Here is a 13,726-nt window from a genome sequence, read left to right on the forward strand (position 1 = left end):
GAAAATACGGTTTGTATTTTAATAATTTTAGATTTATGTTTTTACGATACTGAATTTTTTTTTAAATGTTTTATTTTATTTCCATGTGAGAGGAGAATCACATGCCGAGTGCCGACAGTCCTCCGTATGGGAAAGTGAAATCTCTATTTCAAACAATTAATGGGTGTTTTAAAGAAGTTACTCTATAATCACGGTCACTTAGAATACCTCTCTTACACACACCCAATCAACACGCGCCACGTCAACTCCCCCTTAACTTTCCCTACACTCTCAATTTGATGGCGACACTCCTCTCTTGGGGACTTGTTTTTTTATTCAAAAAGAAAATAATTTGATTGGTTGAAAAGTTGGTGGGCCACCCTCTCCCTCTCTCCCTTCATGCGGTAACCTCCCACCGCTCCCATTCCCCGATTAGGCTCCCCGAGTTGATGGCGGCGGTGTTCCCGCTCGGGGACTCACCTCACCGCAACCCTCCCCGAGAAGTGCCCCGCTCACCCTAATGAGAACGTAGATCAACTTTTTTGGGGTATGTCTCCCAAGTGTCACGGGGTACTTTCGACCCCCGTGTGGCGTCCTCATCCATCCCGCTTCTTTGTGTGCGTCACTAGTTTCGTCCTGTCTTGAACTCATCAGGAGAGCGGCGTCAGCTCTCGACCAGTGGTGCGTTCGTCGTTTGCACGACTAGGCACGTACACCTCTTCATTGACACTGACTCTGTCCCCCGATAAAGTCCAGGACTAGCCAGTAACCCAAGCGTTCAAACACAACCCATAGCATTGCGGTCTTCAAACATTTGGCCCGTGACACAAGTCTAACTTCCTTTTTTTTTCTTAAATCGAAATACGACATAAACGTGTATCAAGTTATGCCGCTAACCCTTCTATAACAATTAAAAATTCATTAAAACAACAATAATCTTTATAACAATAACGAGTAAATTTTACTTTTTGTTCTTTATATATTATCTAAATTTTGAAACGTGCCCTTTGAAAGTATTAATTTCTTTTTATGTCCAAAAAACACATGTTTTATATCATTTTAAGTCTTTTACACCAAACTAAGTTAAATTACTTAGTTAGGTTTATTTAAGGCAAGGGTATTATTGATATTTCACCTTAGTTATTTTGTTTTTAAAAACAAATCAAAACAATTAAAGGTGAGACCCACTTTACAAAGTTTCAAGGCTTCATCTTTCCCACACCCCCATGTTTTCCGGTATTCTTCTCCGGCTCCGGTTATCTTCTCCGGTGGGCTCTTCATTTCCGGCAACAAATTTTTCAGTTTTGTTTCTTTATTAGTAAAACATGTGCTGTAATACCATCCTTTACAAACGATCTACAAACGTTTACTTGCTAAAAAAAGTTCACCGTCACCACTCGATCTACAAACACGATGACGGCGGAGTTGCTGTTGTTGCTTCATCAAACCGCCTTTGAACATATCCGTCAAAATCCGACAACCACTCATTCAAAATCCGAATCGCCTGATTAGCTTTTCCCGATTAACTTATTGCCTGGAACCCTTGTCTCCGGTCAACTATTGTCGTTCAACCCCTTGTTGCTTGGACCCCACTGTTTTCGAACGACAGGTGGTAGTGATGCTAGAGAACAATGGGTTGGTCAGTCGCCAATCTAAATTCCATTTCAATTTCAAAATGTTGTCAATAATATATATTAAATAACTTATTTGTTGTGATAAAATGCTTTTTAGGCAAAAACATATAACATACGCATCTATTACTTCAATCACTTTGTTGCAGTAAGGCATAACCTGTAATGCCTTTATCCTAGTTAGGGATAATATCATAGTAAGTAGTTATATTACTAATATTACGGATGATAGAAAACATTTGCTACATTCTAGAGTCGTTGGGGACTCTTCCTTGACCTAAATTAAGTTATTTGAGCAAAGTGACTCGATTCATGATTTAGTATCATATGGAACATGTGATGATTGTTGGTGTAGTTTGATGTTGTAGCTTTGAGAACCACATATAACTTCCGGTCTTAGGTTATTGCTTGAAAAAAGCAACTGATTCAGCTAAGCATACAAGTCTGAGCCATGCAAGAGGATAATATATGCATTTATACTGATCGCGACAGTTAGCTAATTATATAGTATTTTAGAAGTAGCGAGAGTTAAAATAAGATGAATTTTCCTTGCATTATGAGGGTGATAATGATAGTTATATGATAATGCCCACTTGGGCTATAGCCCAGCGGTAACACCAAAAGGTGTTTGGGGGGAAGAATCCAGGTTCGAAAAAGATAAAAAAAGTGTGAAAATTTAGTTGTTAAAAAGTTATATAGTAGTGGATAATAATGTACGATATGTAGTTTGTTTGTGTGTTAAGCAAACAAAGAAATCTTAGTTGTTGAATGTACGGATGAGCATTTGGTACCGGGTGCTGGTACCGAACCGTACCGGGTATATTCGGTACCGGTACCCACTTTCCCCGTTTTTCAGTACCGGTACAGTACAATATTTACAGGTAAAACACCGGTAAATACCGGTACTGAACCAGTATATATTGATACTCACTTTTCCCATTTTTCGATACATGTACTGGTTCGATACCAAACAATTACAATGCTCATCCCCAATTGAATGTCTCACTCTTAGAAATGTGCAAGTGGAATATATTACTAAGGATAATGCTAAAGAGACACACCCTTAAAACCCTTAAACTTGTACACCAATATGCATGTCATATCATATGACAAGTATACTATGGCAAATGATTATTCATAATTTCATATTTTCATGTCACATTACTTAGTTGGTGGTCACATAAATTATTTATGTTTCAGTTAACACACATTATATGGGTCGTGTGATTTGAGGAACACCATCTTGTACACACCCTCATGCTACTGAAAGATTCTTCGTCTATCATACAACATATGTGATTATTTTGCATGTCAAATGACCCCTACAAGGTCACATGGGCCATATGAACACGTCAATGACGTATGAAAAGTATGTTCCTGAAACTCTATTTAAAAAAGTATCGAGTGTTTACCGGGTCATTTTATGATTAAACATTTTAAAACTAAAAGAAACTGATTTAAATTCAGGTTGATCAAACGAAAAAATATAAAATTAAACATAATAATTCCCATGTAAATTCTTTTTGAAAAAAATATAAAATTTGAGCAAGTGGTAAAAAGTAAATATGACAAAATATAAACTTTGACCCAATCTGACCATATTATTTTCTTCTCTATTTCCCTTTTGGAATTAAGCAGAAAACACGTTCTCTGTCTTCGCATCTCAACTGCTGCACTAAAACCCTTTTCTGTAGAAATAGATAAAACGAAGATTCATGATTTAAAGAACAACAACAACTTGAAATTCCATAAACTTTATATCTTCGTTCTTCAATTGCCTTAGGTTTATCCGTCCAAAACACGAAAATGGTCAGCAGTAAGAAGGAAGTGATTCGATTGGAGCGTGAAGCAGTCATTCCAATTTTGAAGCCCAGACTCGTCATGAGTTTGGCCAATTTAATCGGTAACCACACCAATTTTATGTATTTTTTTATTCTGTAACACTTGTTGACTGCAATATTACGATGTTTCCTAAGTCAATTTTATGTTTAATTTGTTCTATCGGTTTCTAGGGTGTTTAATTTTGGCTTAATATGAGCATTGGTTGTTGATATATAGGGCTAGTGTTTCTAAAGTAGCAGGAGATCTTTTTTGGGAGGCTTGTGTGTTAGGGTTTGCTAGATTATTGGCACTAATTAATTGTTGAGAGTGAAAAGTCAATGTGGAGTTTTGTTGCAATGACTAATGGCATAGGGATAGGCTACTTTTGATACAAGGGTTTTGTTTTACTTACAGTTGTGCTGGTCTGTGTGTAGTTTTACTACAGTGGTATCTGATAAGCTGATTTGTATTTAAAAGATTTGTTATCATTCTTTATTTCTAATATCATGCGATGAATCATTTTAGTTGCATTTTGCTTGAATTACTTTTCCGTAACGGATTCTCTCTTATACTAACTACTGCTACCCTTACCAAACTTGGATCAACATTGTTGCATTTTCGTGATCTCTTTGTTTTTCCTGTCTTGTGATGCATTATTTTATGTTCAGTTTTTATCTGACGGTGTTTTAAAATCCCTGTTTAATATGACCTATGTCGCTTAGAAAATCAGCAATAGCAAAATAATATAAAATATATAATGCACACACATACACACATATATATATATTAATATAGGTAGAGGATCCTGTACATTAATCCAGAAGTGTGAGAAGTGTATTATAACACTATATATCACACTATATAACACCATATAAACACCGTATAACACTATATAACACCATATAACACTATGTAACACTATATAACATTATATAACAAATATAACAATATATTTTGTCTGATAGCATGTCTATGATAGATGTATATTGTTATATATTGTTATATAGTGTTATATAGTGTTACATAGTGTTATATGGTGTTACATAGTGTTATACGGTGTTTATATGGTGTTATATAGTGTTATAATACACTTCTCACACTTCTGAATTAATGTACACTATCCCTACTCAATATAATATATATAATATACACACACAGCCAGATGTATCTGTTTTTTGGAGTGAAGTTTTCTACCTTTTCAACTTGTTTTACAAGCTTTTATATAAGGTTAAGTACTGCAGAACACAGTTCAGACCGAGCAGAATTCTTGAAGCTCTGCAAGAGAGTTGAGTACACAATTCGAGCATGGTACCTTCTTCAGTTTGAAGATCTCATGGTATTTAGTAATCTACTTTTTAATTAACTTATGCTCGAAAGCAAATCCAGTTCTTAAAAAAAGGCTGGCTTATGAAAGTGCTGTTAATTTATGTGGTTCTCATACTTGCAGCAACTGTATTCACTCTTTGATCCTGTCCACGGGGCTCAGAAATTGGAGCAACAAAACCTATCAGAACAAGAAATTGACGTTCTTGAACAGAATTTTCTTTCATATATGTTTAAGGTACCGTGCTTTACATTCTCAAATTGGTTCACATTCAAAATGTTTTTATCTTTTTAAATTATAATTTTAATGGCTGTAGGTGATGGATAAAAGTAATTTTAAGATATGCTCCAATGAGGAGATTGATGTTGCACACTCAGGGCAGTATCTTTTAAACCTTCCTATCACAGTTGATGAATCAAAGGTTTTCTTCAGTGATACATACCTTACTTTATCACAATATTAGGTGTTGTAATCACTCTCTTCATGTCTAGTTGGCTACTAACATTTCTTTTTCTTTGGTTTTTTCATTTTCTATATGTAGATTGATAAGAATCTTTTGAAGCGGTACTTTGAAGAACACCATCATGATAACCTTCCCGACTTTGCTGATAAGGTATTGCCATAAGTATGGTTTAGTGATGGAAAGTTGACGCCATAGTTATTAAAGGCGTTAGGCGCACTCAAGGCGCATAGGTCTCGCCTGTGGCCTAGGCGCAAGGCGCAAAAAAAGCGCGGGCCTGAGAAAAAAAAAGCGCACAACAAAAAAAACTTGTAATATTTTTATATAATAGAAAGTTAATACTATTCTTCAAATAAAATAAAATTAAAGCTATTATATAACATTTTATATCGTTTATTTAGTACCAAAAGTTATAAATGCTAGTTTCTTAGTGTAGAAAAATAGTTTTCGTTAGATAAAAGTAGAAATCTAGCTAGAATCTTGCCAGAATTTAAAGAATTTGGTCGAAACTCTTCACAATCTAGGAATCTCGCCGGAATATGCGCATGAACCATCACTAGGAGAATTAAAGCGCAATTGCCTTGACTTAAGGCGCAATTGCCTCGCCTTGCTAGGAAATTGGGCCTAGGCGCAAGAGGCGATGGCTTTTAACAACTATGGTTGACGCATCTTATTACAAATTGGTATTGCTGGTTGGTGTTTTATCTAAAAGGCGTCAAAACATATAATTTGCTGAATGAGGGAATGGTCAAATAGGTGGAATGGATCAAATAGGTTGAAAGTTACCCAAAGACTATGTTTAAATGTGTATAACCTTCTAAGTCGTTTTTATTTAACGATTTAAATCACTATTGTTAAGATCATGTTTTTACAGAGTTACATGCATGATTAATGTGATAGTCAGTATGTTGGAAGTTATAAGTTATAACTATTTAATTAGAAAAAGAAGAAGAAAGTGTCTGCAGGTTAATCGTGAACCGACCCTCCGTGTTTTGAAGTTCAACCCATATTCGTTCTTAACCATCATCCATCGAGACCATCTTATTTTGTTTTGATGCTTCATGCTATGCAAATCAGTGTGATACAACTCACATCTTTCCTCTTATTGTTTACTGTTTTTTTGGTAGTATGTAATCTTTCGACGAGGCATTGGAATCGACAAAACTAGTGACTATTTTATCATGGAAAAGGTGGACATGATAATTTCACGTCTATGGGCATGGATTATGAGAGTAACAAGGCAACTTATTTACAAATTTTGCTAATTACGTTAGTCATGTTTACGTAGAGAGTTGGTTGATGCTTAATTTTTCATCATGCTTGCAGGCTAGGAAAAGTTTTTTCTAGAAAATCTAGTGTTCGAATTAAGAATGACCCAAAGAAAGATGATGAAATTACAAATGAAGAGTTTCCGGATGATTTATATGTTGAGCGGATCCGGATTGAGAACTTGGAGATCAGGTTGTGAGCTAAGTCTCGATTTTTTCTTAAATTTTTAGTTTTGATGTATATATTTGTTTTTGAACTTTATTTGTTTATGATTTTTACCATACGCTTGTTTCCATTTCACCAGTTTACGGAATTTGGCAAGCAAGATTACAATCCAAGAACCTACATTTGATAGGATAATTGTAGTGTACAGGTATGGCTTCTTTCTTATAGTATGTATATATCAGTATATGTCAAAAAAAAATTGAATTTGGATCCAATTTGTTGGTAACAAGAGTTTGTATATGTACAAATCTGATGTTAAAAATGCTGTAATGATTGATATGCAGGCGGGCGAGCACAAAAAAGGGAGAAAAGGATCGGGGAATCCACGTGAAGCATTTCAAAAACATTCCAATGGCAGATATGGAACTAGTCCTAGTGAGTTTCTTTTACCTGTGTTTGTAATGAGCCAAATAAAAAAAAGGGTTAACTGGGGTGAAAGTCAACCAGAATGGTAAAATGTAACCTATTTTTGTTTCTTATTAATAAAAGCAGCATGATATATGGCCATTATATTTATATAATGTAATGCATTAATAAAATAAAAACTACCAATTATATGTTGACACATGCAAAAAAAAAAAAAATACATTCTTCTTGGTTTCCAGATAACAAGTTGCTTTAGAAACAAAAAGATGTTACTATATCTGTGAATTTTCATAGTTGTTTGCTAGAGTAAGGAATGATCGCATGGTATGTTGCCAATCTATTAAAATTCACCCTGTTTGTAACACGTACAACCTCTTTAATACTTCATGCAAATAAATAAAAGAGGAAAATGCCATTTCCGTCCCTGAGGTTTGGCCAGTTTTGTGACTTTCGTCCAAAGGTTTGTTTTTCCGCATCTGGATCCAAAAGGTTTAAAATCTTGCCATTTTCATCTGGCTCGTTAACTCCATCCATTTTTCTTCGTTAAGTCAGGGGTATTTCCATCTTTTTTATTAACTTAATGGGCAATTCGGTCTTTTTCAGTGGTATTTGGTCTTTTTACATAAAGTGAAAAAGGCCGAATTGCCCTTTAAGTTAACAAAAAAAGATGGAAATACCCCTAACTTAACGAAGAAAAATGGATGGAGTTAACGAGCCAGATGAAAATGACAAGATTTTAAACCTTTTGGATCCAGATGCGGAAAAACAAACCTTTGGACGAATGGAGCAAAACTGGCTAAACCTCTGGGATGAAAATGGCATTTTACTCGAAATAAAATCAATATCGTAACAATATAGGTTTTGTTATAATAAGTTAAAAGAGCCCTATATTCTACTTGGAATCTTATCTTTAACAAGTAAAAAAGTTTTGGGGTCAAGTGTCAACTCAACGCTCTTCTACCTGTACTAAAATATACTGATCCTGTTTTACCAACGCTGCCCGCACACATCATTCTTTCTGGGTTAGCAGCTGGATGTCTTTTTACATTTGTATTTCTTATTGACAGCCGGAGAAGAAAAATCCAAGTTTAACCCCAATGGATTGGGTGAAGTTCATCGTTTCTGCTGTAGTTGGTCTGGTTAGTTTTCGTAATTCGTGTGGTTTAATACTTGTTAAGATGCAGTAATTAACATCTTTCTTCTCCAGGTGGCTGTCATAGGTTCGATCGAGACTCCTCAAGCTGACTTTTGGGTCATGTTTGCTGTTCTCTCTGCAGTTATTGGTTACTGTGCTAAAATATACTTCACGTGAGTTTTGTTTTCTTGTTACGTGGCTAATGTTTTCCCAATGAATATAAACGATGCGTACTCAAATTTACATTTATTGATATTCATATGATTGTTGTAGGTTTCAGGCAAATATGGAGGCATATCAGAACCTAATTACACAATCCATGTATGACAAACAACTGGATAGTGGAAAAGGCACTCTTCTTCATTTGTGTGATGATGTCATTCAACAAGAAGCAAGTGTTCTACACAATTTCTTTTTATTACTTTTTTTCCTTCCTGTTTCTTAGCATTTAAAAAAGTGTACATGTTCTAGAATATGCGATGGTAATTCATCTCTTGTTCATTTGCAGGTAAAAGAGGTGATAATATCTTTCTTTATATTGATGGAACAAGGCAAAGCGACCCTAGAGGTACGCATGAATATATTAATCTTCGTGTTATATATTTATTATATGCTTCTTTTCAGTTGTGTGTATATATGTGTTGAGTTGCATTTTTTGTACATTATTTTAGGATCTTGATTTACAATGTGAGGAACTGATTAAAGAGGAGTTTGGTGCAAGCTGCAACTTCGATGTCGATGACGCGGTCCACAAGTTAGAAAAGATGGGCATTGTTGCTAGGGTGAGATTGCATTAGCTTTGTTTTCTTCTTCCATGCAAATACTATAATATTTGAATTTATTATTATTGTTTTATACGTTTGATCCAATTAGTAAATAATAGGTCGATTCGAGGTTTCTTTTCCAACCGGTGTATAGTTAAAATCATATATATAGCTTAATAGTTTGTTTTATTAAAAGAATAATATTAAAATAATACAATTTTTATAATTTTGTTTTACACTCAAATTATTTAAAGTGAATTTCAAGGATTGTCCTTTATCTTTATACCCATTTTCAGGCGTTGTCCTTTATGTTCAAAATTGACGAGTTTTGTCCTTTATGTTTTCATATCATACACGTTTTGTCCTTTAGGCCTAACCCAGTTAGTTTTTTCAGTTAAATTTGGTCATGTGCTTTGCACATGAGGGCATTTTTGTCAATTCAAAGGTTGCAGAAGCTTTGAGCTGTAAATCTGCTGTTGAACTTACCTTTGAATTGACAAAAATGCCCTCATGTGCAAAGCATATGACCAAATTTAACTGAAAAAACTAACTGGGTTAGGTCTAAAGGACAAAACGTGTATGATATGAAAACATAAAGGACAAAACTCGTCAATTTTAAACATAAAGGACAGCACCTGAAAATGGGTATAAAGATAAAGGACAATCCTTGAAATTCACTCTTTATAAAAAGATTAAAAGTGATGTTTTTATTCTTTTTTCAATTGTAGGATTCGATCGGAAGGTATTACTGTGTCGGTTTGAAGCGTGCAAACGAGATCATTGGCCCCACAACAGAGGAGCTTGTACTCAAGGCAACCATGGAGCATGGTTCTTGATGTTAAATTCAACGGAGAAATGCGTGTGCAATTTGTTTTTGTCAAAAGCATTTTAATTTGTACCAATTGTATGTATATTTGTTGCTGCATCCCTTTTACTGTTTGATTCCCAATCCATTGTGATTGGCTTGGTAACTTTATTAATATTTGTTGCTGTCATATGTAAAACAAACAATGAGGACCTTAATAAAGTTGTAAAATAAAAGAAAAATAGAAACTTTGTTAATCAAGTTCTCAGGCAAATCATTTGCTGATTTATACATGAAATGATATGATAACTGAAGAGGGACCCCTGTATCGGAAAAGCACAAGTGATGAAGCTCCAGACCACTATGTCGGGACCTTACATCCGGACCACTAATCATAAGCGACTAGGTTACAGACCACTACGTCGGGGTCAGTGGATCCCAGCGACGTGGATCTGGACTAACACATATCCTGCCGGAGTCGTGACATTTAGGCAACGCAACATCCGATTATGGGTGGTTCTGCTGTGCACCGTAAGAATAATATATTTATTTATGGCCATCATTATCATTTATATTATATATCTGATCAAAATATTATTATTTCTTATTAAGATTAGTTGGTAATTATTTGATGGACGTAATTACCTTTATTACCAAATCAAGGTTTCCTATTGGGTGTATATACAGACATAAATAAAGAGATTAGGGTTAGATAATCACATTAAGACCGCGGGGTGTGGAGGGCTTGGCTTGACATGTAGCGGAGGTGGGCTCCAGTGCTCCACATGGTGTGGCTTGGCTGGGCGTGGTTTTTTATGGGTGTGGGGTGACGTGGCTTTTTTGTGGGGTGGCATGGCTTTTTTTAGTTGGGCATGGTCAGCCCTATTAAAAATTTCATTTAATTAACCAGCCACCTCAACCCAGCCAGCGCCCCACGCCAGACACAATACCAACGCTAGAGGGGCAACGCCAAAAGCCAAGCCCATAGGGGACACCATCCCCTATGGGCTTGGCTTTGGGCGGGTTTCCCATGCCCCAAACCCAAGCCCACACCCTGCTGTCTAACATCAATAATTCATCCAATCTCTCTCTCTCTCTCATACCGTGTTTGTCAGAACACATAAACCCTATCAGAACTGTACACCCTAAATGAGAACTCGACCAAAATAATGATATATTATATCATTTACTTCCCTCTCTGCTGCGGTTACTGGATTTGATGGCTTATCAGGTACACGATTATATTTATTTTCCATTACATGTTTACAAAATTGATCAACATGCACATCTAGAAGGGTTTTTCCTTTTTCTCTTGTCTAATTGTAGATCATGACTTGGTGACAGAGACGTGGGTTAGGAAATATATAAACCATGACTGGCCAATATACATCAAATGTTCTTTTCAGAACTTAACACGTCCATCACTAAAGTTAAAGAGATATATGATTTAAATTTAATTCACCTGTTACACTCTACACGTCATGAACTTGTGTTGTTTGGTATATCATGCTTGGATGTCGACATTCTTAAGGTCAAGTTAATACAAATTATATTGTTTTAGTTATAATAACGACAAGACCCAACAAGTTTTCCACTAATAAAGTAATCTTTTTGTAATGTAGTAGTATCTTAATCTAACTTTGTGGAGTTTTAACTTTTTGTATTTTTTAACGATAGTCTTTGTGTCATAACATTCTATTTTTGTAGCTATCGAAGGTGGAGCTTTATTTGGGCCGGAGCGTCCCGGCCCTAGCCCCAACCAATTTTTTGCTCGTACCGCTGGTCCTAACTGATTTTTCAATCGTGGTGTTAACTTTATAAAAAATTTCCGAAAAAGATTTTGAGAGTATGACGTCCATCGAGTTTTCGTTCAATTTCCGCCACTGTAATATTACCTATTAAAAAATCTAATTCTTGACAAAAAAATTCATGTACGGATAAAAAATTGCGTATTAAGAAAATATGTGGTGATAGGGTTTCTCGTTGAGAGGTTTAAATTGGGAATCTATTGTACGAGGAGGCTCTCTAACGCGGACCCGGTTAAAACAACGTATACTAGACCTTCCGACATTCGCGAATAATTCACACCCTAAAAAAAAAAAAAAAAAAAAAAAAAAAAAAAAAAAAAAAAAAAACTGTGGGCTTAAAACTTCGTGAAGGCGTATGGAATGGGTCGTGAGCATGCAGGGGGCATGGTGCTTATCACGGGATGGAGACACGTGGTCTTGTGTTTTTAACATTTTCTGCATTTTTTTTCTTTGCGTGCTAAAGGTTTTGATTATCACGTGCATATTTTTAAAGCAAGTGTGATGTGTGAACATAAACGGGTCGAGTGGCCTCAAAACTATAATTTTTTATATCTATTAGTTTCATTAAAATAAGTAAATAACTAATATTATATATATGATCATTGAATTAGGTTTAAAAGTGAACACTAGTGTAGCTTATGAATTGAGTGAACTAATTTTGGTAATACACGTGTAGATCAATTGTCAGGATTTGATGTTGAAATACACTAGTGTATTTTACGATTTGATGATGAGATCCTGGCCATGCACGTGTGTAGATCAATGACCAAGATTTGTTCACTCAGTTCGCAAATACACTAGTGTTCACTCTAGAACCTCACCCTATGATTATAAAGGTTTTAGTTAAAATGATATTTTAAGTTTATAGTTATTTATAGTGGGTTAATTAAATGGGTTAAGAAGGGTCTTATAAATGGCTTAGTTGGTTACCTACAAAAAGAAATAATGGATTTTAATAATCCTAACTATTAGCCTTTGGTTGGCAACGGTCGTAACTTCAAAAATAACCAGTGGTGGTTTCACTTTTTCACATACTGTAAACCAATGGAACTTTATTAACAGAACCTTAATTTCTTTTTGTCTCATTTTCCCTTTTCTGTTAGCAACGATCCATTAGTTTACAATATGTGAAAATATGAGACCAGCACTGGTTATTTTTTAAGTTGGAACCGTTGCCGGCCAACGGATAATAGTTAGGATATTAAAATTAATTATTCCCTACAAAAATGAATTGTTTTGTTTGGCGTATGGTTCATAATTGAATTCCGTTAGCTAACAATTTTCTCAAGAGAGGCATGTAGGTTCCTTCTTCTCCATGTTCCCTATGTTCTAAAGAGTCGGAAGATGTGGAGCATCAAAGCGAGAATCCATAACAGAATAAAAAACCATGAATTTGGCTCACACCCAAATAAATATTATTAATCAATAAACTCTCTCAAAACTTCTATTACATTGACTTGGTATTTATAGGCTAACCTAACACGTTAGACTACAACTCTTATTGTTTAAATTCTTACTAACCGGATAACCACAATAAATTAAATCTACTCGTTTAATTTATCCATGTTAATCTGATTAGTGACTTGAGGTCCACGACTTAGGCCTAAACATGTCAGATCTGGATGCGAAAAATCTCAACATTCAACCCCCTTGTGTTTATGAGTTGTATAGGGGAGTTCTTCAAAACTAAACAAAACCCGCATCTCTTTGTACTCAGTCTTTGCGAGTGCTTTCATCATAATATCCTTATGCTCAACTCCAAATTCACCACCTTCCATACATTCTCGAATGTAGTGAAATGTGAACTTGATATACTTGCTTCTATTGTGAAACACCTGGTTTTTCACAAGTGCAATTGTGGATGTGTTATCAACTTTTTGTACCACCTTTTGAGGCTCCTCCCCAATAATTTCGCCCATTAGTTCCCTTAACCAAACAACTTGGCATGTTGCTAAACTAATTATGATATACTCATACTTCACACAAGGATAGAGCTACAATACTTTGCTTTTGCGAGCACCAAGTAATCGACAAAGCACCGAAATAACATATGTGACTTGTAGTGCTCTTACCATCATTTTAATAAATATTGTGGCTACTCTTACTCTAACCAGCTAGTTTGCCCCCATCACCAGAAGT

The 13,726-nt window shown here is 35.3% G+C and overlaps 1 protein-coding gene across 1 annotated transcript; it reads left to right on the plus strand.

Annotated features, from left to right (window-relative positions):
• Positions 1-3,231: 3,231 nt before the first annotated feature.
• On the plus strand, positions 3,232-9,969 carry LOC110904155. The gene is made up of 15 exons (XM_022149984.2): positions 3,232-3,513; positions 4,673-4,767; positions 4,879-4,992; positions 5,072-5,176; positions 5,297-5,368; positions 6,343-6,455; positions 6,542-6,676; positions 6,789-6,857; positions 6,994-7,084; positions 8,143-8,214; positions 8,283-8,383; positions 8,484-8,601; positions 8,719-8,778; positions 8,882-8,992; positions 9,703-9,969. The coding sequence occupies exons 1-15, from the start codon at positions 3,417-3,419 to the stop codon at positions 9,808-9,810; spliced, it is 1,461 nt and encodes a 486-aa protein (XP_022005676.1). The 5' UTR covers positions 3,232-3,416; the 3' UTR covers positions 9,811-9,969.
• The last annotated feature ends 3,757 nt before the right edge of the window (positions 9,970-13,726 follow it).

The sequence above is a fragment of the Helianthus annuus genome, chromosome 14 (assembly GCF_002127325.2).
Source record: "Helianthus annuus cultivar XRQ/B chromosome 14, HanXRQr2.0-SUNRISE, whole genome shotgun sequence".
Lineage (NCBI taxonomy): Eukaryota > Viridiplantae > Streptophyta > Magnoliopsida > Asterales > Asteraceae > Helianthus > Helianthus annuus.